We start from the raw sequence: 22,863 nt of genomic DNA on the forward strand, positions 1-22,863 counted from the left end.
GAACAAGAAAAAATCTCAGAAAAAGAACTAGATGAAACAGTGATAAGAAACATACCTGATAAAGAATTTTTTTTTAAGTAGCTCTCACATGGGGCTTGAACTCATGACTCTAAAATTGAGGGTCACATGCTCTACTGACTGAGCCAGCCGGCTGTTCCAGCTGACAAAGAATTTAAAGTAATTATTGTGAAGATGCTCAGTGGGCTGGAGAAAAGAGTGGAAGAACTCAGTGAGACCTTCAGTAAAAAGATAGAAAATATTAAAAAGAACCAGTCAGAGCTGAAGAATACAAGAACGGAAATATAAAACACACCAGAGAGAATCAGCAGTAGATGAGAGGATGCAGAAGAATGTACCAGCCATCTGGAACACAGGATAACGGAGAGCACCCAAGCTGCACAGCAAAACAAAACAAGAATTTTCAAAAATGAGGATAAATGAAGAGATCTCCTGGACAACATCAAGTAAACATTCACATTATAGAAGTCCCAGAAGGAAAGAGAGAGAAACGTGTGAAAACTTAATTGAAGAAATAATAACAGAAAACTTCCCTAACCTAGGAAAGGAAATAGATCTCCAAGTCCAAGAAGCACAGAGAGTTCTAAACAAGATGAACCCAAGAAGGTCTGCACCTCCATACATCATCATTAAATGTCAAAGGTTAAAGATAACAAGAGAATCCCAAAGAGAACCCTAGAGAGAAACAAAAAGGGATAACCTATGAGCTGATTTTTCAGCAGAAGTTTCACAGGCCTGAAGGGAGTGGCATGATATAGTCAAAGTGCTGAAAGAAAAAACGTACAACAAAGAACACTCTACCCTGCAAGGTTATCACTCAGATTTGAAAGCGAGATAAAGTTTCTCAGACAGAAAGATAAAGGAGTTTATCGCCACTAAACCAGCCTAACAGGAAATGTTAAAGAGACTTCTTTAAGTGGAAAAGAAATGGTCACGATTAGACGTAAGAAAATTATGATTAAAAGATGTAAAATACACATATACATATAATGTAGAAAAGGGAATAAAAGGGGAAGAAAGGTGATAAAGAAAAAGGAAAAAAGAGGTTTTTTTCTTTTTTCAGAATGTGTTTAAACTTAAAGACCATCAAATTAATACAGACTGCTGTTTACTTAGGGTGTTATATATGTACTTCATGGTAACCAAACCCAAAACCTGTGATAAATACACAAAAAATAAAGAGAAAGAAAGCCAAACATAACACTATAGAAACTCATCATCCACAAAGAAAGAAAGAAAGCAAGAAGGAACAAAGAAAATCTACAAAAACACCCAGAAACCAAATTTTAAAATGGCAATAAGTACAGACCTGCCAATAATTACTTTAAATGTAAATGTCCTAGGGGCACCTGGCTGGCTCAGTCAGTACAGCATGTGACTCTTAACCTCAGGGTCATGAATTCAAGCCCTATGTTGGGTGTAGAAATTACTGAAATGTAAATGGCCTAAATACTCCAATCAAAAGACATAGGATTGCAGAACGGATTAAAAAAAACAAGACTCACCTATGCTACCTATAAAAGACTCACCTCAGACCTAAAAATACATACAGACTGAAAGGGAAGGGATGGAAAAACATTTACCATGCAAATGGAAGAAGAAGAAAAAAGCTAAGATAGCAATACTTATATCAGACAAAACAAAGACTTTAAAACAAAGACTGTAACAAGACAAAGAAGGGCATTACATAACAATAAAAGGATCAATTCAATGAAAGAATATAACAATTGTTAATATCTACACACCCAACACTGGAGCACCTAAATACATAAAGCAGATATGAATGGACATAAAGAGAGAAATTGATGGTGATACAATAATAGTAGGGGACTTTCACACTCCACTTACATCAAAAGATAGATCATCCAGACAGAAAATCAGAAAGGAAACAATGTCTTTGAATGACACATTGGATCACATGGATACAAAAGGTATATACAGAACATTCCATCCCAGAACAACAGAACACACATTCTTTTGAAGTGTGTGTTCTCCAGAATAAATCACATATAAGGCCATTAAACAAGCCTCAATCAATTTAAGAAGACTGAAATCATACCATGCATCTCTTCCAACCACAATGATATGAGACTAGAAATCAATCACAGGAAAAAAACTAGATAAACCACAAACACATGGAGACTAAACAATATGACACTAAACAATGAATGGGTCAACAAAGAAATCATAGAAGAAATAAAAAAATACATGGTGACAAATGAAAATGAAAACACAGTGGTCCAAAATCTTTGGGACACAGTGAAACCAGTTCTGAGAGGGAAGTAAAAAGAGATACAAGCGTTCCTCAAGAAACAAGAAAAAATTCATATAAAGAATCTAATCTTATACCTAAAGGAACTAGAAAAAGAACAAACAAAGCCCAAAGTGAGTAGAAGAAAGGAAATAATAAGAATTAGAGCAGAAATAAATGACACAAAGACTAAAACAACAATACAGAAAATCAAAAAAATGAAGAGCTGATTCTTTGAAAAGGTAAACAACATTGACAAATCCTCAGCCAGAGTTATCAAGAAAAAAAAGAGAAAGGACCCAAATAAATAAAATCAGAAATGAGAGAGAACACTATGAAAAATTATATGCTAACAAACTGGACAACCTAGAAGAAATGGATAAATTCCTATAAACATACAATCTTCCAAAACTGAACCAGGAAGAAATAGAAAATCTGAACAGATCAATTATAAGTAACAAAATTGAATTGGTAATCTGAAAACTACCAAAAAATAAAAGTCCAGGACCGGATGGATTCACAGGGGAATTCTACCAGACATTTAACAGAGTTAATACTTATTCTCCTCAAACTATTCCAAAAAATAGAAGAGGAAGCAATGCTTCCAAATATATTCTATGAGGCTAGCATTATCCTAACACCAGAAAAAGACACCACACACACACAAAAAGAACACTACAGGCTAATATCCCTGATGAACATAGAAGCAAAAATCCTCAACAAAATATTAGCAAACTGTGTACAATAATACATTAAAAAGATCATTCACCATGACCCGAGGAAGTTATTCCAGAGATGCAAGTTTGGCTCAATACTCACAAATAAATTAACACCATACATGTATCAACAAAATGAAGGATAGAAATCATCTAACCATCTCAACAAATGCAGAAAAAGCATTTGACAAGATTCAACATCCACTCATGATAAAAACTCTCAACAAAGTGGGTTTAGAAAGAATATACCTTAACATAGTAAAGGCCATATATGAAAAACCCACAGTTTACATCATACTTAATGGTGAAAAACTGAGAGCTTTCCCTCTAAGGTCAGGAACAAGACAAGGATGTCCACTCGCACCACTTTTACTCAATATAATACTGGAAGTCCCAGCCACAGCAATCGGACTAGTAAAAGAAATAAGAGGCATCCATGTTGGTAAGAAGAAGTTAAACTGTCACTATTTGCAGATGACATGATACTATACATAGAAAATCCTAAAGATTCCACTAAAGACTACAAGAAGTAATAAGCAAATTCAGTAAAGTGGCAGGGTACAAAATTAATATAGAAATGGATGACATTTCTGTACACAAATAACAAAGTAGCAGAAAGGGAATTTAAAAATAAGATCATCTAGGGGGCGCCTGGGTGGCTTAGTCGTTAAGCGTCTGCCTTCGGCTCAGGGCATGATCCCGGCGTTCTGGGATCGAACCCCACGTCAGGCTCTTCCGCTGGGAGCCTGCTTCTTCCTCTCCCACTCCCCCTGCTAGTGTTCCCTCTCTCACTGGCTGTCTCTCTCTCTGTCGAATGAATAAATAAAATCTTTAAATAAAATAAAATCATCTATAATTGCACTGAAAAGAATAAAATACCTAGGAATAAACTTAACCAAAGAGGTGAAAGACCTGTACTCCAAAAACTATAAGACACTGATGAAATAAATTGAAGATGACACAAACAAATGGAAAAACATTATATGCTCATGGATTGGAAGAATTAACACTTTTAAAATGTCCATATTACCCAAAGCAATCTACAGATTTGATGCAATCCCTATCAAAACATCAACAGCATTTTTCTTTTTTTTAAAAAAAAAATTTATTTGTTTATTTGAAAGAGAGAGATGGAGGGAGGGAGAGAGAACACGAGCAGGGAAGGGGCAGAGGGAGAAGCAGACTCCGCACTAAGCAAGGAGCCCAATGCGGGACTTGATCCCAGGCCCCTGGGATCATGACCTGAGCCGAAGGCAGACACTTAACCAACCGAGCCACCCAGGCGTCCCCCAACAGCATTTTTCACAAAACTAAAACAAATATTACCAAAATTTGTGTGGAACCACAAAAGACCCCAAAGAGCCAAAACAATCCTGAGAAAGAACAAAACTGGAGGTACAACAATACCAGATTTCAAGACCTACTATAAATCTGTAGTAATTCATAGAGTATGATACTAGCACAAAAATAGACACATAGATCAATGGAAGAGAACAGAGACCCCAGAAATAAATCCACAATTATATGGTCAATTCATCCATAACAAAGTACAATGGGGAAAAGACCGTCTCTTCAATAAATGGTGCTGGGAAACAGGATGGCTGCTTACAAAAGAATGAAGCTGGACCACCTACCTACACTATATACAAAAATAAACTCGAAATGGATTAAAGACCTAAATGTGAGACCTGAAAGCATAAAAATCCTAGAAAAGAGCAAAGACAATAATTTCTCTGACATCAGCCATAGCAACATTTTCTTGATATGTCTCCTAATGCAAGGGAGACAAAAGCAAAAATAAGCTATTGGGACTACATCAAAATTAAGAGCTTTTGCACAGCAAAGGAAACCATCAACAAAATAGAAAGACAACCTACTGGGGCGCCTGGGTGGCACAGCGGTTAAGCGCCTGCCTTCAGCTCAGGGCGTGATCCCGGCGTTATGGGATCGAGCCCCACATCAGGCTCCTCCGCTAGGAGCCTGCTTCTTCCTCTCCCACTCCCCCTGCTTGTGTTCCCTCTCTCGCTGGCTGTCTCTATCTCTGTCGAATAAATAAATAAATAAAAATCTTTAAAAAAAAAAAAAAAGAAAGACAACCTACTGAATGAGACAAGATCTATGCAAATGATATATCTAATAATGGGTTCATAGTGAAAATATATAAAGAACTTATACAACTCAATACCAAAAAACCACACAATCCAATTAAAAAATGGGCAGAAGACCTGAATGGGCATTTTCCCAAAGAAGACATACAGATGGCTAACAGCACATGAAAAGATGCTCAACATCACTAATCAGGGAAATGCAAATCAAAACTGCAATGGGATACCACCTTATACCAGTTAGAAGGGCTAAAACCAGAATGACAAGAAATAACAAGTGTTGGCGAGGATGTAGAAAAAAAGCAACGCTCGTGCAGCGCTGGTGGGAATGTAAATTAGTACAGTCACTGTGGAAAACAGTATGGAGTTTCCTCAAAAAATTAAAAGTAGAAACAGTATGTGATCCAATAATTCCACTATTGGGTATTTGCCCAAAGAAAATAAAAACACTAATTCAAAAAGATACATGCCCCCCCTATGTTTATTATAGCATTATTTACAGTAGCCAAGATATCTAAGCAGCCCAAGTGTCCATCATTAGATGAATGGATAAGGAAGGTGTGTACACACACACACACACACACACACACACACACACACACAGAGGAATATTACATAGCCACAAAAAAGGATGAGATCATGCCACTTGAGGCAACATTGATGGACCTCGAAACTATTATGCTAAGTGAAATAATCAGACCCAGACGAACACCATATGATTTCACTCATAAGTGGAAACTTTAAAAAATGAATGAACAAACGAAAAGCAGAATCAGAACTATAAATACAGAGAACAAACTGATGGTTGCCAGAGAGAAGGGAGGTGGGAGGTTGGGCCAAATGGTGGGAGGGGGAGGCAGACAGAGTCTCTAGCGATGGAATGAGTACGTCACAGGGATAAAAAGCAGAGCATGAGGAATGCAGTCCGTGATACTGGAGTGGCCATGCAATGGGACACATGGCAGCCACACTTGCGGTGAGCACAGCATAATGTATGCATTTGTCAAATCACTGAGTCGTACATCTGGAACTAATGTAATATCGTGTGTCAACTACACTAAAAAAAACGTTTTGGGGGCCCCTGGGGGACTCAGTAGGCTGAGCGGTCAACTCTTGACTTCGGCTCAGGTCATGATCTCAGGGTCGTGAGATCGAGCCTTGTGTTGGGTTCCACACTGGGCGCGGAGCCTGCTTGGGATTCTCTCTCTCCTTCTCTCTGTGACCCTCTCACCCAGCGTTCAATCTCTCTCTCTCTCTCTAGAAAAAAAAAAGGTTTTAATTTTGAGAAAAAAGTCGATTGAGTATGTCATGTTTACAAAATGCCATCAAAGTAACACCTTGATTAGCATGTGATTTAATACTAGGGATTCAATCCTAGGGATGGTCAAGGTGACACACAGCACCGTTACATTTATATTTTGTGTTTCCTCATTCTAGGTTCTTCATTAAATTTTTCTTTTCATTTTCAAATAGAAAAACAGGTTATTTAAAAAATATTTTTCTTGTGTCTTGTACCTGTATGATTTTATTGTATTTAATGGTTTTCTTGTTTTCAAACAAGATAAATAAAATGAAATGTTCATTTGCAAAAAAAGAAAAGCCGTTTCCTGGGACTTGCCCTAGATTTACGGTCAGATTCCTGGGAGTGCTTTCACATTCTCTCCAACGGTAAGTTTCAGAGTCCTGTTTTTAAACAACATGCTTTGACTGAGTCATCACAGATTTCCACCCTAAGTTTTCTTTTCCTCCTCTTGAACGGAATCAGTTTCACTTTCCATTTCCCTTCCCCTTTACTGAGGCAATCGCTTAGAAACAGGATAAAACATCAGCTGATGTGCCCCCCCCCACTGCCCTCACACCCCTTATATAGCTCCTTCAGTGCTAACTTGAGGCAGACTCAGAAAATTTCGGAAGAACGAATCAGCTTGGAGCACTGCTCTTCAGAATGGAAGAGGAGCAGTTTGCAGACATGAGGTCAGTGACATAGGAATGCGTCAGTACCCTTGATCTTGGATGAGGACTGTGAACTGAGCCTGGGTGCAGGCAGGGTCCCGTGTGGTCTGGCTGCTCACGGATGAAGCGTGCCTTTCTCAGTGTGGGCACTTTCTGTTTCTGTGTTTTTTTCCGGTGGACACACTCAGGCTCCCGGAGCTTCTAGAACTGCTCCCCTCGCTGGGAGCCTGGAAGACAGAAAGGCTTGGCAGGAGTGTTTGACCCAGTCAAGCACAGTTTGCAGATTCAAAGTGAGACCTCGGGGAAGTTACTCGTTAGGGGTTTTTGGTGGTTGTTTTCTTTGAAAGGACTAAGAGGTTTTCTTCTTGCCATTTTACAAGGAAGCATTTCTTTTCAGCAGATATTATTAAAGATGGAATTGGTAGAGCAAACTCCACTCCTGCTGAGAGGACTTTTGCCCTGAAACGTTTGATCGGTCCAAGGTGGCAAGTGGAAGAACCAATTCTTACAGATGGGCATTTCCCCAGAAATCTTATACAAAAACAAAACAAGAAGCTTAGGGTTTGTTTTTATTTCTGTGATGAGAGCCGGGGAGCAGGAAGCCGTCTCCCTTCAAAACGTAGTGACCTAATCTCTTTTTTATTACTGATGTCATCTCTAGGGATGGGAAGCAGGTCAGTGGTTGCCCGGATGGTGGGGGCGGGTGGCGCTGGCCAGGAGGGCACACTGGGGAATCTTTGGGGATGAGGTCAAATCTATTAGGAGATAGTGGTGGTGGTTGCTTGGGTATATATATCGGTCAAAATTCATCAAACTGAACACCTAAAGTTTTATTGTCTGTAAAGTATAATCTCAGCGAACTTGGTTCTTTAAAATGCTTGTAGACATGCTGAAGTTCTTTCATCAGATAGAGCTGAGAGAAGAAGAAGCTGCTCCCATCAAACACCCATGGGGAGGGAGGATCCCAGTGACCACTCAGGGAGTGAGGAAAGAAAGCCCCCCTCCCTCTCCCCACAAATGCTCTGCAGGCTGGTATTTGGGGATGCGCTAGGTAAGAGGAAGTCACCGCCAAGTGATTCGGGTTATGCTTTTTTTTTATTTTAATGTTTTTTTATTATATTATGTTAGTCACCATACAGTACAAACCAGGTTTCTAATGTAAAGTTCGATGATTCATTAGTTGCGCATAACACCCAGTGCACCATGTAATACGTACCCTCCTTACTACCCATCACCAGTCTGTCCCATTCCCCCACCCCCCTCCCCTCTGAAGCCCTCAGTTTGTTTCTCAGAGTCCAAAGTCTCTCATGCTTCATTCCCCCTTCTGATTATCCCCCTTTCTTTATCCCTTTCTTCCCCTACCGATCTTCCTAGTTCTTATGTTCCATAGATGAGAGAAATCATGATAATTGTCCTTCTCTGCTTGACTTATTTCACTTAGTATTACCTCCCCCAGTGCCGTCCATGTTGCAGCAAATGTTGAGAAATTGTTCTTTTTGATAGCTGAGTAATATTCCATTGTATATATGGACCACATCTTCATAATCCAGTCATCTGTTGAAGGGCATCTGGGTTCCTTCCACGATATAGCTATTGTGGACAATGCTGCTATGAACATTGGGGTGCATATGGCAATTCTCTTCACTATGTCTGTATCGTTGGAGTAGATACCCAGTAGTGCAATGGCTGGATCATAGAGTAGCTCAATTTTTAACTTTTTAAGGGACCTCCACACTGTTTTCCAGAGTGGCTGTAACAATTTGCATTCCCACCAACAATGTAAGAGGGATCCCCTTTCTCCACATCCTCTCCAACAATTGTTGTTTCTTGCCTTGTCTATTTTTGCCATTCTAACTGGCTATGAATGCCAATTCTTAAAGATTTTCTTCACTTTAAAAATTAATGTTCATAGAGGCTTTTTAAAATTTTTTGCTGACTCTGTGTGGGCGGATTAGGGAAGCTTAGAAAGACCTTCTTCTTACTCCCCGCTTCGTACCTCAATACTCAGCGCTGGAGATGTTCATTTGTAGAGATCCAGATGTATCTTCCTGCATCTCAGGCTGATTCCGTGGGTGTTCAGGCTGGTCTGGTACCTATGCAACTCAACTCATGGGACCGGCTAAAAGAGGGGTCCCCTACTCCTCTGCCATCTTAACTCCCTCTCCGGGTTATGCTTTTCTAAATACGTGTCTCCATAAGTGGGGCTGACCAGAAAATGTGGCCCAGCACCTCGTTAGCCAGTTTGCCCAAGAGGCTTTACAGCGGCCTGTGCTTGGGTGTGTCCAGAGCCCCTGACCTGAGCACATGTGGGGCCCGGGGGCCCTCTGGGCTCTGGCGGACTGACACCCACATCAAGCTGCCCTGTTCCCAGAGACTGTAGGGACAGAGGCAGGTGGCGCTGCTCCCTGCCAACAGGGCTTAAAATTGCCAAAGGGGAAAAGCACCTCGGGGACACCCCTAGCACCTGCCAGCTGGCTGATGGGTGCCCTCCTCTGCCCCACGAAAAATTCACTTAGAACTATGACACTACTAATGCCAGCGATCGTGGCTGTAACAGTTTCTATGTGCTCAGCAGTCCCGGTAGTGTTACTCTGCTAAGTCCTTTCCACGTTCAGATCATCTTCCCAATAGCCTGGGGAAGGAGGAACTGTGATTTTTTATTAGCCTCATTTTCGAGATGAGCAAAATGAGGCTCAGAGAGCGAAGTACTTGCCCCAGAGAGCAGGTGTCAGAGCAGCGTCATTAGCGCTGAGCATCATGTAACTGGGCATAAAGGCCAAAGGGCGGGTGTCTTCAGGCTATTAATTATGCTCCCGGTAGAGAGCAGGGGCAGGGACTAAAAGGACTAGGCCGTCAGGGTCCCTACTGGAGCGTGAGGAGAGCTGCGAGGGAAACTCCATCCTTAGAGTGCACAGAGCCACACCTTAGGTGAGGGGAAAAGTGGTTCTCGCCAGGGCCTACCTCCTAGAATTCGGCTGGAAGGAAAAAGGAAATTCATTCAAGGTCATTTCGAATGTAAGGAAATGAGGCTTAGTGGCACGATTTTAAGAAATAACCCAGAGCGGTGAAAGGGAGACAGAAATCAGGGTGTCTTGCGGTCATTTTCCTCTATTCTAGATTGTTGGACTCACCAGTAGACTCACTGCATTATCTCTGACCAGTGCATGGAATCTGCCTTTCACAGTCCCTGTGGAAGAGTGCTTCTCAAGGTGTGGTACAGGGAGGGGCTCCTGCAGGTACAGAATTCCCAGGGGGCTTGTACGAATGCAGATTCCTGAGCCCACGCCCACCCCCAGATTTCAACAGACGCTTTGGGACTAGGGCCTGTATCTACAATGCCTTTTTCCAAACCCCCACCAGTTTGTGTGGAGCCCTGTTCCCTTCAGAGGGTGACCTCAGCTCTGACACATTCGTTTCAGCCTCTCCTTGGAGGGGATCTAGATAGCGCGACCTCAGGCTCACTGTGCCTTCCCGTTTGATCAAAGTACAGACCTCAGGACTAGCTTCCCCGGGGAGCGGGGCGGGGTGGGGGGGGGGCTCTTCAGCATTTGCTTCCGTCCTTGAGCAGAAGATAAAATCAGCCTGGACCCCAGCTTTTCAGAATTGAGAGAAACAGCCATCATGAGGGAAATCTGCCCGACTTTTCGGATAGAAAGTTGAGAATTTCCCACAACTCTTGTTCTCGCATGCTACTTCCCAAGCGATGCCGACTCCGTGCTTGCTTAGAGATTAAATACACTTTTATCTCATTCGGTCATAAATCTATCTTAACAGCTCACGCATTTTTATTTCTGTGACCAGTTCTGATTTACAGACATTGAGGGAAGTGCTCCCCGGGGAGCTGGACCTGGTGGGTGGGAAGGGGCCGGAGTTGTTGAGAGAGCCCAGAGGGAGAGCATGCTTGGATCCCGGATCCTTTTGGTGAAATCCCGTCGAAAGGGCTGGGGCCCTCCAGAAGAGTCGGGAGGTCCTGGCTCCTGTTTTGTTTCTTATGTGAAAAGACTGAGTCAGTGAGTTTTGTTGTGGTGGTTGTGGTTATTTCAAAAGTGTGTTTACTTGTCTGCCCAGGTGCTGATGACTAAGGCAGCACTGCACAACTCCAGGTCATAACGGGGTTGCCCTTCCCCGGAAATGTGCTCTTTCAGAACTGAGAAATATGTTGAAAGGGAGGAAGGAATGCCAGTCCCGGAATGTGCCACTTTGGCTTGTGGGTTATTCTGAGCCAAATGCAGTCGAGACCCAGCAGCTCCAGAAGAACCTTCACCTCTCCCTTAACTGCCTGACAGAATTTCGATATGGGGCCTGCCCCCAAACGGAGCTGTGACCAGAGATAGCTTTTTATCTGAAAGACTCACATGCACAGCAGGGCACAGGCTGATTACCTATGTCTCACTCCTCTTCCTGGGAACTTCTCCCCGCCGGTTTGAGACCCCAGACCCCATCCAGTCCTCAGTGGGCGCATGAGCCTCAGCGGCCGGACGGCCTGTGGGTCTCACACTTTCATGGGGCTCCTGCACCCACGAAATGGGAGATTTTCTTCCCTGCTCATCTGTCTTATGTCAACTTAATTACCAGACTAGCCAAAGAACCTAGAGCAGTAGAAAAAAACTCTTCTGAGCTGACGGCGTCTACCTGAGGCATCATCTTACTGGCCCAACATCATCCACAGGCTTCTCCTGTGGACGATGAACATGGACAAAGTGAACTGTAGCAGATGGTGGGTGCCCTACCCGAGCAGGGCGCTCTGTTAGAATGCACACCGGCAGGCCCTGCGTTCTGAAATCCAGGTTGAGTAGATCAGAAACGAGGCCCAGAGAAAAAATACGTATTTCGAGAGGTACAGGTACTTCACCTAACACGAAATGCTCCCCACACTGTGCGTACGCAAGTGTGAGTGCAGGACACCCAGAGCGGGTGGGGGGTGGTGGCCTGGGACGGACGCAGATACAAAGCAAGGCCATTGAAGGGGTGTTTGAGGATGAGAGACTGGTGATTGGAAATCTCTGCCAAAAAGGGAAATCTTCCTGGAGCCTTACCGCTCCTACTCGCAGTGTGAGCCGAGCCTGACAGCTTCCCACCCCTGCCGAATCCAGATCTGCGTTTGCACAAGGCCCTCGGGTGATTTGGTCCCTGTGCACATCAGAGTGGGGGCAGCACTGCTCTGGAGAGTTCCTTGGCTCACTTTCTGAAGTGATGGGCTCCCTCAGTGGTGCCCTTTCTGACCAACTAAGTGGGCACATGGTCAGCGGGAGCATAACCAGAGCACCCCAAGCGACAAGGGGCCTCAGAAATTCCCTGGAAATTCCTGCTCTTATCATTATAAGGTAAGGGCCTCTTTCTGAACATTTCAAGATTCTACTCTAGTGATGGCCTTGACTAAGCCTTGGAAGTAGAAGTGGCATCTACGCTGGGGCCCGTGGGGCCCGCCAACAGACTGTCACCATCCAGGAAGGTGGGGGAGAGAAGCAACAAGGAGCCTCAGTGGGTCAGATCTGGGTATTTCCTGAGGATTAGCACTGCCAGTTTACCTGCTTTGCTCAGCAAAACCTCCTGGCTGCAGCTGGAGGCCGTGAGAAGTCTCTTCCTGGGCCAGAGGGACTCCCGCCACGCAAGGGTTTCTAGTAGAGACAGAATCTCCAGGTAGGAAGGGCATTCTACTCCCCAAGTTTCACCTGAACTTAGACATTCTCTTTATCAAGTTTCTGCAGCAGTCATCCTAACCCGATTGCTTTTTCCCCTTTAAATATCTGAATTTATTTATTGCTCAATAATTTCATAAATTTCACACATATACATATAAAGACTATTTGGAGCAACTTTCAAAAACACGTAGGAGCTAAATTAGTAAGTGAGGAAGCCTTGGCAAATGGGTATTGGATTTTTGGTTGTTTGTTTTTGTTTTTGATGTAAAGTTCGATGATTCACTAGTTGCGTGTAACACCCAGTGCACCATGCAATACATGCCCTCCTTACTACCCATCACCAGCCTATCCCATTCCCCCACCTCCCTCCCCTCTGAAGCCCTCAGTTTGTTTCTCAGAGTCCATAGTCTCTCATGCTTCATTCCCCCTTCTGATTACCCCCCTCTTCTCTATCCCTTTCTTCCCCTACCGATCTTCCTAGTTCTTATGTTCCATAGATGAGAGAAATCATATGATAGTTGTCTTTCTCTGCTTGACTTATTTCACTTAGCATTATCTCCTCCAGTGCCATCCATGTTGCAGCAAATGTTGAGAAATTGTTCTTTTTGATAGCTGAGTAATATTCCATTGTATATATGGACCACATCTTCTTTTTTTTTTTTTTTAAGATTTTATTTATTTATTTGACAGAGATAGAGACAGCCAGTGAGAGAGGGAACACAAGCAGGGAGAGTGGGAGAGGAAGAAGCAGGCTCATGGCAGAGGAGCCTGACGTGGGGCTCGATCCCATAACGCCGGGATCATGCCCTGAGCCAAAGGCAGACGCTTAACTGCTGTGCCACCCAGGTGCCCCTGGACCACATCTTCTTAATCCAGTCATCTGTTGAAGGGCATCTCAGTACCTTCCACAATTTAGCTATTGTGGACAATGCTGCTATGAACATTGGGGTGCATATGGCCCTTCTCTTCACTACGTCTGTATCTTTGGGGTAAATACCCAGTAGTGCAATGGCTGGGTCATAGGGTAGCTCAATTTTTAACTTTTTAAGGGACCTCCACACTGTCTTCCAGAGTGGTTGTACCAACTTGCATTCCCACTAACAATGTAGGAGGGACCCCCTTTCTCCACATCCTCTCCAGCAATTGTTGCTTCTTGCCTTGTCAATTTTTGCCATTCTAACTGGTGTAAGGTGGTATCTCAGTGTGGTTTTGATTTGAATTTCCCTGATGGCTAATGATTTTGAACATCTTTTCATGTGTCTGTTAGCCATTTGTACGTCATCATTGGAAAAGTGTCTGTTCATATCTTCTGTCCATTTTATGATTTGTTTGTTTCTCATATATTGAGTTTGAGAAGTTCTTTGTAGATCTTGGATACCAGTCCTTTATCTGTAGTATCATTTGCAAATATATTCTCCCATTCCATGGGCTGCCTCTTAGTTTTTTTGACTGTTTCCTTGGCTGTGCAGAAGCTTTTTATCTTGATGAAGTCCCACAAGTTCATTTTATCTTTTGTTCCTCTTGCCTTTGGAGATGTGTCATGAAAAAGGTTGCTGTGGCCGATTCGTAGAGGTTGCTGCCTATGTTCTCCTCTAGAATTTTGATGGATTCCTGTCTCATATCGAGGTCTTTCATCCATTTGGAGTTTATCTTTGTGTATGGTGTGAGAGAGTGGTCAAGTTTCATTCTTTTGCATGTAGCTGTCCAATTTTCCCAGCACCATTTATTGAATAGACTGTCTTTTTTCCACTGGATGTTTTTTTCTGCTTTATCAAAGATTAGTTGCCCAAAGAGCCGAGGGTCCATTTCTGGGTTCTCTATTCTGTTCCATTGGTCTATGTGTCTGTTTTTGTGCCAGTACCATGCTGTCTTTGTGATCACAGCTTTGTAGTACAGCTCGAAATCCGGCATTGTGATGCCCCCAGCTTTGTTTTTCCTTTTCAACAATTCCTTGGCAATTCGGAGCCTTTTCTGGTTCCACACAAATTTAAGGACTATTTGTTCCAGTTCTTTGAAAAATGCCATTGTTATTTTGATCAGGATAGCATTGAAAGTGTAGATTGCTCTGGGTAGCATGGACATTTTAACTATGTTAATTCTTCTGATCCACGAGCATGGAATATTTTTCCATCTTTTTGTGTCTTCTTCAATGTCTTTCAAGAGTGATTTATAGTTTCTAGAATATAGATCCTTTATGTCTCTGGTTCAGTTAATTCCAAGATAACGTATGATTTTTGGTGCTATTGATCCTCTCAATTGATGCAGAAAAAGCATTTGATAAAATACAGCATCCTTTCCTGATTAAAACCCTTCAGAGTGTAGGGATAGAGGTACATTCCTCAATCTCATAAAAACCATCTATGAAAAGCCTACGGCAAATATCATTCTCAATGGGGAAAAGCTGGAAGCCTTTCCCTTAAGATCAGGAACACGACAAGAATGCCCACTCTCACCATTTTTATTCAACATAGTACTAGAAGTCCTTGCAACAGCAATCAGACAACAAAAAGGAATAAAAGGTATCCAAATCTGAATCTACTCTGAAACTACTAGAAGTTATAGAGCAATTCAGTAATGTGGTGGGATACAAAATCAATGCTCAGAAATCAGTTGCATTTCTATACACGAACAATGAGACTGAAGAAAGAGAAATTAGGGAATCCATCCCATTTACAATGGGTATTGGTTTTTAAAAAGGCAGTAACTCGGGGTGCCTGGGTGGCTCAGTTGGTTGACCTCGTGACTCTGGGTTTTGGCTCAGGGCATAATCTCAGGGTTGTGGGATCAAGTCCCACATCAGGCTCCACGCTCATCGGGGAGTCTGCTTGAGATTCTTTCTCTCCCTCTGCCCCTCCCCACACACCTTCTCTCTTTCTCTAAAATAAATAAATAAATCTGAGAAGAAAGAAAGAAAGAAAGAAAGGGGAGGGAGGAAGAAGAAAGAAAGAAGAAAGAAAGAAAGAAAGAAAGAAAGAAAGAAAGAAAGAAAGAGAAAGAAAAGGAAAGGAAAAAGAGAAAGAAAAGGAAAGAAGGAAAGGAAAGGAAAGAAGGAAAGGATTTTGCCATTAACTGGCAATATGCTATTAAACACAATACAGGGTCTGGAGTCGAGGGAGGGAGGGAGGAAGAAGAAAGAAAGAAGAAAGAAAGAAAGAAAGAAAGAAAGAAAGAAAGAAAGAAAGAAAGAAAGAAAGAAAGAAAGGCAAGGTGCCTGATATGGCTTCAGTCCTCTTTAATTTTAAGATTTGCTCTGTGGCCTAAAATACTATCTGGCTTAGAGGATGTTCCATGTGCACCTCCAAGGATGGTGTATTTTGCTGCCATTGGACGGAATGTTCTCCAAACGTCTAAATTCTTCTGATCTGAAGTGTTCCGATGTTTCCTCATTCATGTTCTGTCTGGATGATCTATGCACTGCTGAAAGGGGTACAGAAGTCCCTTGCTCTTACTGTGTAGCTGCCTATCCCCCTGCAGGGCTATTAATATTTGCTTTATGTATTTAGGTGCTCCTGGGTTGGGCGCATAAGCATTTATAAAGGTCCTATCCTATTCTTGGACTGACTGCTCTGTCGTTACGTAATGACTGTCTTCCCCTCTGACTTGAAATCTACTTCATCCGATGTAAGTAGAGCCAGCGCTGCTTCCTTTGGTTTGCACAGAGCTACCCATGCATGGCCTCCCTTTCAGTGTGTGTGTCCCGAAAGCTGGAGGCAGCGTGTGTTCTCTACATCCATTCAGCCCTTCTCTGTCTTTCAACTGGAGAATTTGGTTCATTTACATGGAATAGTTATAAACTTTCTATGGCTTTGTCCATTGTTTTCTGCCTGTTTTATAATCCCTTTGCTTCCTTCCCATTCCTTTGCTCTCTTCCTCTGTGATTTCACGCTTCTCTGTCGTAGTGGTATGCTTGTATTCTTTTCTCTTTACCTTTTTGTGTATTTAATATAGGTTTTTTCTTTGTGGTTACCATGAGGCTTAAGTAAAACATCTTATATCGATAACAGATTATTTTAGGTATATAATTTAAGTTTGAAAGCACACCTTTTTACTCCTCCACTTACATAGTTGGCTATCTTCCTGAATAAACTGCCCTTTGTTACCATAAATGTCTTAGCATGGCCAACTCTAGCATTGGTGAAGAGGTGGTATGGATGGAATATTCTGAAGTGTTCCATGCTCTTACAGGTTCTGGAGCGGAGAGCAAGCTTTTCTGCTTGCCGTACACTTCATCAGCCACTGACATCTCCTGGAGCTTCTATATGACAGGGTGGGAATATATTTCATCTTGGAGAGAGAATCTTTACCAATAAGTGCTTAAAAATGTAGTCTGTTGGGGTCCTGGTTGGCTCAGTCGGTGAAGCATCTGCCTTTGGCTCAGGTCACGATCTCAGGGTCCTGGGACCGATTCCCGTGTCAGGCTCCCTGCTCAGCGGGGAGTCTGCTTCTCCCTCTACCTCTGCCTTTCCATCTGCTTGTGCTCTCTCTCTCTCAAATGAATAAATAAAATCTTTTTTAAAAAACGTAGTGTGGTAAGATCCCTCTGGTTTGCTGATATGTCAACCGGCATCACCACCATAAGAAAAAAAAAAAGAAAGATAGTGTGATCAAACTGGCAAGGTGGTTCCTGGTTTTGCTGCAGCAAAAACGTCTAAAGTCACCTGCCCTTCTCTAGGCTCACTGAGAAGTTGGGTGAATACCCTCCATTAATCCTTAGAGTGTCCACCCATTACTTCCAGGCACCTATGTCTACAGATACATTCTACTGATCTGAAACTCGTGCCTGCCTTCCTCTCTCCAAATGCCCTCATTGGGCAATCAGCACAGTTAACTAATGTGGAAACACAGAAATGCCTTTATTGTCCCTTGATTGCTTAACGGTTACAAACATATTTGTTCAGTGATCATTTTTGTCACTTGTCCTTAATATTTATTTTCTAATAATTGCTACCCTGAGTTATGATCTGTAGTCCCTCAAACAGGGCAGCTAGACTCACCAGATGAAGCCAAATTGGAAAACCCTAGAATGGAGACAAAAGATTGGCATTGTGGTGCTCTAGCCAGGGACCAAGAGAATGGAAAAGACTGCCATGAATAGAGGCCCACCCATAAAAGGTATCTAGATAGACAGCAAACCCTCCCTTGCCTTGCCTTGGGTCGATTCCCTCGCTTCTGTGTCTCTCGCTATGGAGCATCTCAGATGCGATCACACTGGGGCAGCAACGGCTTAGCTAGATGTTGCTGGAGAGACAAAGAAGCTAGAGCAGAGCACGGGCAGCAGCGTGTGTGGGCCATGCTGGTCCACGGGAAACTCCAAATAAAGTCAGATAAAGTCAGTGGCTCCTCAGGGAGCAAAATGTATTTTGAGTAGTTAAAGGACTTCCCTTTATTCTGATTTTATGTTTCTTCCTTCTTCAGTAACGATAAAAATGCTTCTTTCTTTTTCTCTTTAATACGGTATTGGTAAGCATAGGTGGTTGGTATCTTTGGGGATACATTTTCTCCCATGAGATGGCAACCCTATTTGGCACATAACTTTTTTCTGATATTGTGCTAGTCCATGAAATTAGTATACTTCAAAACTAACCAAGTGACACAAAGGAGTAGCCCTGTGAAGGGTCGTCAGATGGCTGAATCAACCTTGCCCAGAATGTGAGGACTGAGCCCTGACTTCTAATGGAGCAGGACAAGAGGTCCCAGTTCCTCTCCTCCCATGCACCCCACCCCACATTGCCTTGCATGTCTGCCCATGCGGTGGAAGGCACGTGCTCCGTGGATTCTTGCACAGACCACAGCTATAGGAGGTGAAGCTGGGAAGCAAGAGGGAGGGTACCTCCTCTTCTGTCTAGAAAAACTCAGGGTGTGGATTAGTCAGGGCTCTCCAGAGAGGCAGAACTAGTAGGAGATACATGTATAGACATATAAGCTGCTGGGTGAAGTCAGGCCCCACCACCAAGGCTGCAGAGAGGTAGCAAGCATCTGCTAAAGGTAGTTGTTCCAGGTTCTTCGCCATGTTTGCTGGCCAAGAAGTAGACGATTCTGAGCACCATAATAGAGGAAATTCAGTCAGCCAACTCGAGAGCTCAGGCTTCACTAAGGGCTTTTTCTTCAGCTTCCACTTGAGGGTTAAGACAGGATGGGCTCCAGGATGGAGAACTCTTGACTGTCCTGTCATCAGCTCGGCCTTGCACTGGAGCCATCAGCCTCGCTCACATCAAGAGTAGGCAGGTACAAATAGTGGACTCACCACGTTTGACCTCAGCTGGGTTTTCTGTGACCTTGTGTATTTGTCAACAGCAAAACCAAACTGGATCTTCAGCCCTAGTCCCATTTCTTGCAAGGGACATATTTTATATAATTGGACATATTTTTTGGTGTTCCTCACTGAGAATTTTAACCCTCTTTTTTATTCTTTCTACAATAATTTCTAAACATACTTATTTTTACCTACTTTTTTCTTTACTTTCCTGTAAAATAAAGATTAAAACAAAGATTCTCACCTACTCCAGGTTTAAAATATATATATGTGTGTGTGTATGTGTATATATATATATATATGCGTGTGTGTGTGTGTGTGTATGTGTATATACATATATATATATATATATATATGTATATACACATACACACACACAAAGTGAAAAAGAGAGATGTACTATCAGGAACTGGTTGACAGGATGACAGAAGCTGAGGGTCATAATCACGGTCCACTGTCCACAAGCTACAAACCCAGCAGAGAGCCAAGCGTGTAATTCTAGTCAGAGTCCAAAGGCCCGAGAACTGGAGGGATAACGCCACAAGCTCCAGTCCCAGTGTGACTGCGCACCAGGAAGGCTGACGGTAGAAGCTCCAGTCTAAGGAGAGAGAAGACAATGTCCAGCTCACACAGACAGACAGACAGACAGACTGCACACGCCCTCTGCCTCTGGTTCTACTCAGGCGCTCAGCAGACGCGGTGAGGCCCATCCACACGGGGAGGGCAGTCTGCTCTCACTCCGTCCCCCGAGTCAGCTGCTCATCTCTCCTGGGGACACCGTCACACCCCCCGAGCTCATGTGTCACCAACCACCGGGAACCCCACGGCCTGGCAAGCTGACACACGAACAACGTGTCGCCGCGGCCCAGGGTGCAACGCCCGGCAACACAGTGACCCTGTTTATTTTCTCCACAGTGAGGTCAACAAGGATTCTCTGGAGAAAGCCCTTTCACAGCTGAAATGCCATTTCACGTGGAACTTACTGAAACCAGATGGCGTCTCGGGTGATCTAGAAGACAGAGTGTGTCACCAGATTGCATTCTTAGACACAGACTCCAGAGCGATGGCGTACAACCTCTTGGCCTACATACAACACGTGAACGGCCGCGGCGAGGCGGCGCTGGAGCACCTGCGGCGGGCGGAGGCGCTGATCCAGCGGGAGCACGCCGAGCAGGCGGGAACCCGCAGTCTGGTCACCTGGGGTAACTACGCCTGGGTCTACTATCACCTGGGCAGACTCGCAGACGCTCAGAGGTATGTCCACAAGGTGAGACGCGTCTGCGAGAAGTTTTCAAACCCATACAGTATCGAGTGTCCCGAGCTTGACTGCGAAGAAGGGTGGACACGGCTGAAGTGTGGAGCAAAGCACAATGAAAGGGCCAAGGTGTGTTTTGAGAAAGCTCTAGAAGAGAAGCCCAATCACCCAGAATTCTCTTCCGGACTGGCCATTGCCACGTACTGTCTGGATAATAAACCACAGAAGCCATTCTCCATGGACGCTCTGAAGCAGGCCCTTGAGCTGAATCCCGACAATCAGTACATCAAAGTGCTCTTGGCCCTGAAATTGCAGAGGATGAATGAAGAGGATGATGGGGAGCGGCTGGTTCTAGAGGCCCTGGGGAACACGCCTTGCCAAACAGATGTCCTTCGCAATGCAGCCACGTTTTACCAAAAAAAAGGTGATCTAGACAAAGCTATTGAACTGTTTCTAAGGGCATCGAAGTCCATTCCAAACAATGGTTACCTCTACCACCAGATTGCGTGCTGCTACAGGGCAAAAGTCAAACAAATTCAGAATGCAGGGGAATCTGAAGCTAGTAGGAATGGAGAGAAGATTGGAGAGCTAAAGCAGTGTGCTATTGACTACGTGATTAAAGCTATTGACAAGGGCGTAGATCCGCTGTATGCCTATTCTGATGAGCTCCTGGAAACAGAAGACTATTATCAGATAGCTTGCAGTAAGGAGCTCCCCGGCACCCAGAGGCAACAACCCCACCAGCACTATGGCGACTTTCCTGGGTGTCATGGGAAGTCTGAAGACACTGCTACCCAACGTGATTTGGAGGGTTTGCCCACAAGCACCAAATCAACAGAGGCAGGAAAGACGAAATACCCACCACAGAACAGAGCTGGAAATCAGCTTCCACAAAATGCACCGAATTCTTGGTATCTCCAAGGATTAGTCCACAAGCTGAACGGAGAGCTGCAGCAGGCAGCTGAATGTTTCGAGAAGGAGTTGGGCTACCTCTTACGGAACAGCCCCACAGGCATAGGCAGCCTTTTCCTGCCGCCGTCTGAGCTTGAAGAAGGCAGTGAGGCAGCAGGCCGGGGCCCGCACAACCCCACTCCCAGAGCTCCCGGAGCCCTGAGCTGAAAGGCAGGGAGGGATAGGAGCACAGTCAGGGAACCTGGGATGCCCCGGGACTGCTTTAGGACACTTTGTGGAACTGCTTCCTCGTATCTGTCTCTCCTTTCCATCTCAGCCGCATACACCCCTCTAGTCAGTGGGCCTTCCAATGACATGACCCGTGGATGCAGGGCTTGGGGCCTGCATGATGCTAAGTCTTAGTTGCGCTCCGTGCTTCAGATGTCCCCCAACTCTGCCCTTCTTACCGAGGCTCATAGCTGGCCGCTGCCTGCCAACAGCTCTCCCGGCCCCTGCCCCATTGCTCTCTAGCCTTCTGGACCCCTTGAAAGACTAGCCCCCTTTGGACTAACCCTGGAATGTTGCTTATGTCTTCCTCTCGGCTTCAGCCATGTGTTTATATACATTCTTGATTGCGAGACAGCAATAAATGTGTGTTCTGGATAGCGATGCTACGATAAATTTGAAAATGTCAACTCAGGATTAAAGTAATTGTGTGGTTTGCATGTGTGACTAAGAGTGATAACCATTCCCCAGGTGTCTCTTCGGGACTCTGTCTAGGGACAGTGGGTAAATGATAGAGCCATGCCGTACTATTCTCCACATGCCCCGTTAGCTCCAAGGAGGAGCCAGCCTGCCCTTGACTCCTGTTCCAGGCCAGGGGCCTTGGCTGAGCCCAGGGCCCGGTCAGCAGCTGCTGCTCCTGAGCAGAAATACCTGGGCAGTGGCCTCCCTGACTGTGTGTAAGAGGCACCAGGACGAGGCTGGTCGGAGGCAAAGATCTTCACCCTCCTAAGCGAATGCAAATATTCAAGTAGTCACCTCCCAGCTGGGGAAACCCACAGTGTCGTCCACCATGCAGCAACCATCCACCTCTCCTCACCCCACTTACAAGGCTTGCATGCGTATGGTTTCCTAGTGGTATCATCTGATTGTGTGTGTGCAGGGGAAGATTGTTACATGCCAGTTCCCAGGCAAGACAGAGGGCCTGGCATTCCCATCTCCTATATGAGTGGAGAGTCAGAAACTTGACCCTTTCCTCATACAGAAGGAGAACTCCGGGAAGATGCTTCATAAGCTACATTGGCTATACAAGCAGCAATGCCCCCCCAGCCCTGAACTATCTGCTGGCTCCCGGAAGGCTGGGGGGCGGCTGAGTGCCCAGCAGTGCATTGCTGATGCCTGGCTAGCCTTGGCCTAGAGCAGCACCGTCTCTCGTGTCCGGTTCCAGAGGAGGTGCTGGGCCCGCATAAAGAATATTACCATGGAAACCAACATGGACAGCGTGGAAGAGCGACTGGCTACGGCTACAGCTGGGGGGCGTATACGTGAGGAACGGGCTATCTAGAAGCAAACACACGTGCTCAGGGACACAGAGGTTTTAAACAGTAGTCGCGATCAGGGAGAGCACAGGTTTTGCCAGCAGGGGTACCTGGTCCCATCCCCAGGGATTGCACACAGCTGACTCCCAGAAGGATCCTGGACTACACCCAGGCTGTCCCTCCAGGCTCAGAGTCCCGTCCACCCTCCAGATGGTGTTGAGGCTCCCAGAATTGCTAT

General features: G+C 44.5%; 2 protein-coding genes across 5 annotated transcripts in view; both read left to right on the forward strand.

The window, feature by feature from the left end:
- The first annotated feature begins 6,934 nt into the window (after positions 1-6,934).
- Positions 6,935-21,747, forward strand: LOC103661942 (interferon-induced protein with tetratricopeptide repeats 3). The gene is made up of 2 exons (XM_008689615.2): positions 6,935-7,064; positions 19,854-21,747. The coding sequence occupies exons 1-2, from the start codon at positions 7,036-7,038 to the stop codon at positions 21,310-21,312; spliced, it is 1,488 nt and encodes a 495-aa protein (XP_008687837.1). The 5' UTR covers positions 6,935-7,035; the 3' UTR covers positions 21,313-21,747.
- Positions 6,935-22,863, forward strand: part of LOC103661943 (interferon-induced protein with tetratricopeptide repeats 1) — a 39,156-nt gene continuing 23,227 nt past the window's right edge. Inside the window, exon 1 of one of the 4 annotated variants that reach the window (XM_008689617.2) lies at positions 6,935-7,064. Coding sequence is in view for 1 of the 4 variants with exons in the window: in XM_008689616.2 (XP_008687838.1) it covers positions 7,036-7,064 (29 nt within the window). In the remaining 3 variants the exon portion in view is untranslated. The remainder of the gene's footprint in view (positions 7,065-22,863) is intronic. The other 3 variants (XM_008689618.2, XM_008689616.2, XM_040624763.1) reach the window with 3 other exon arrangements.

The sequence above is a fragment of the Ursus maritimus genome, unplaced genomic scaffold (genome assembly GCF_017311325.1).
Source record: "Ursus maritimus isolate PB19 unplaced genomic scaffold, ASM1731132v1 scaffold_7, whole genome shotgun sequence".
NCBI classification, from domain to species: Eukaryota; Metazoa; Chordata; class Mammalia; order Carnivora; family Ursidae; genus Ursus; species Ursus maritimus.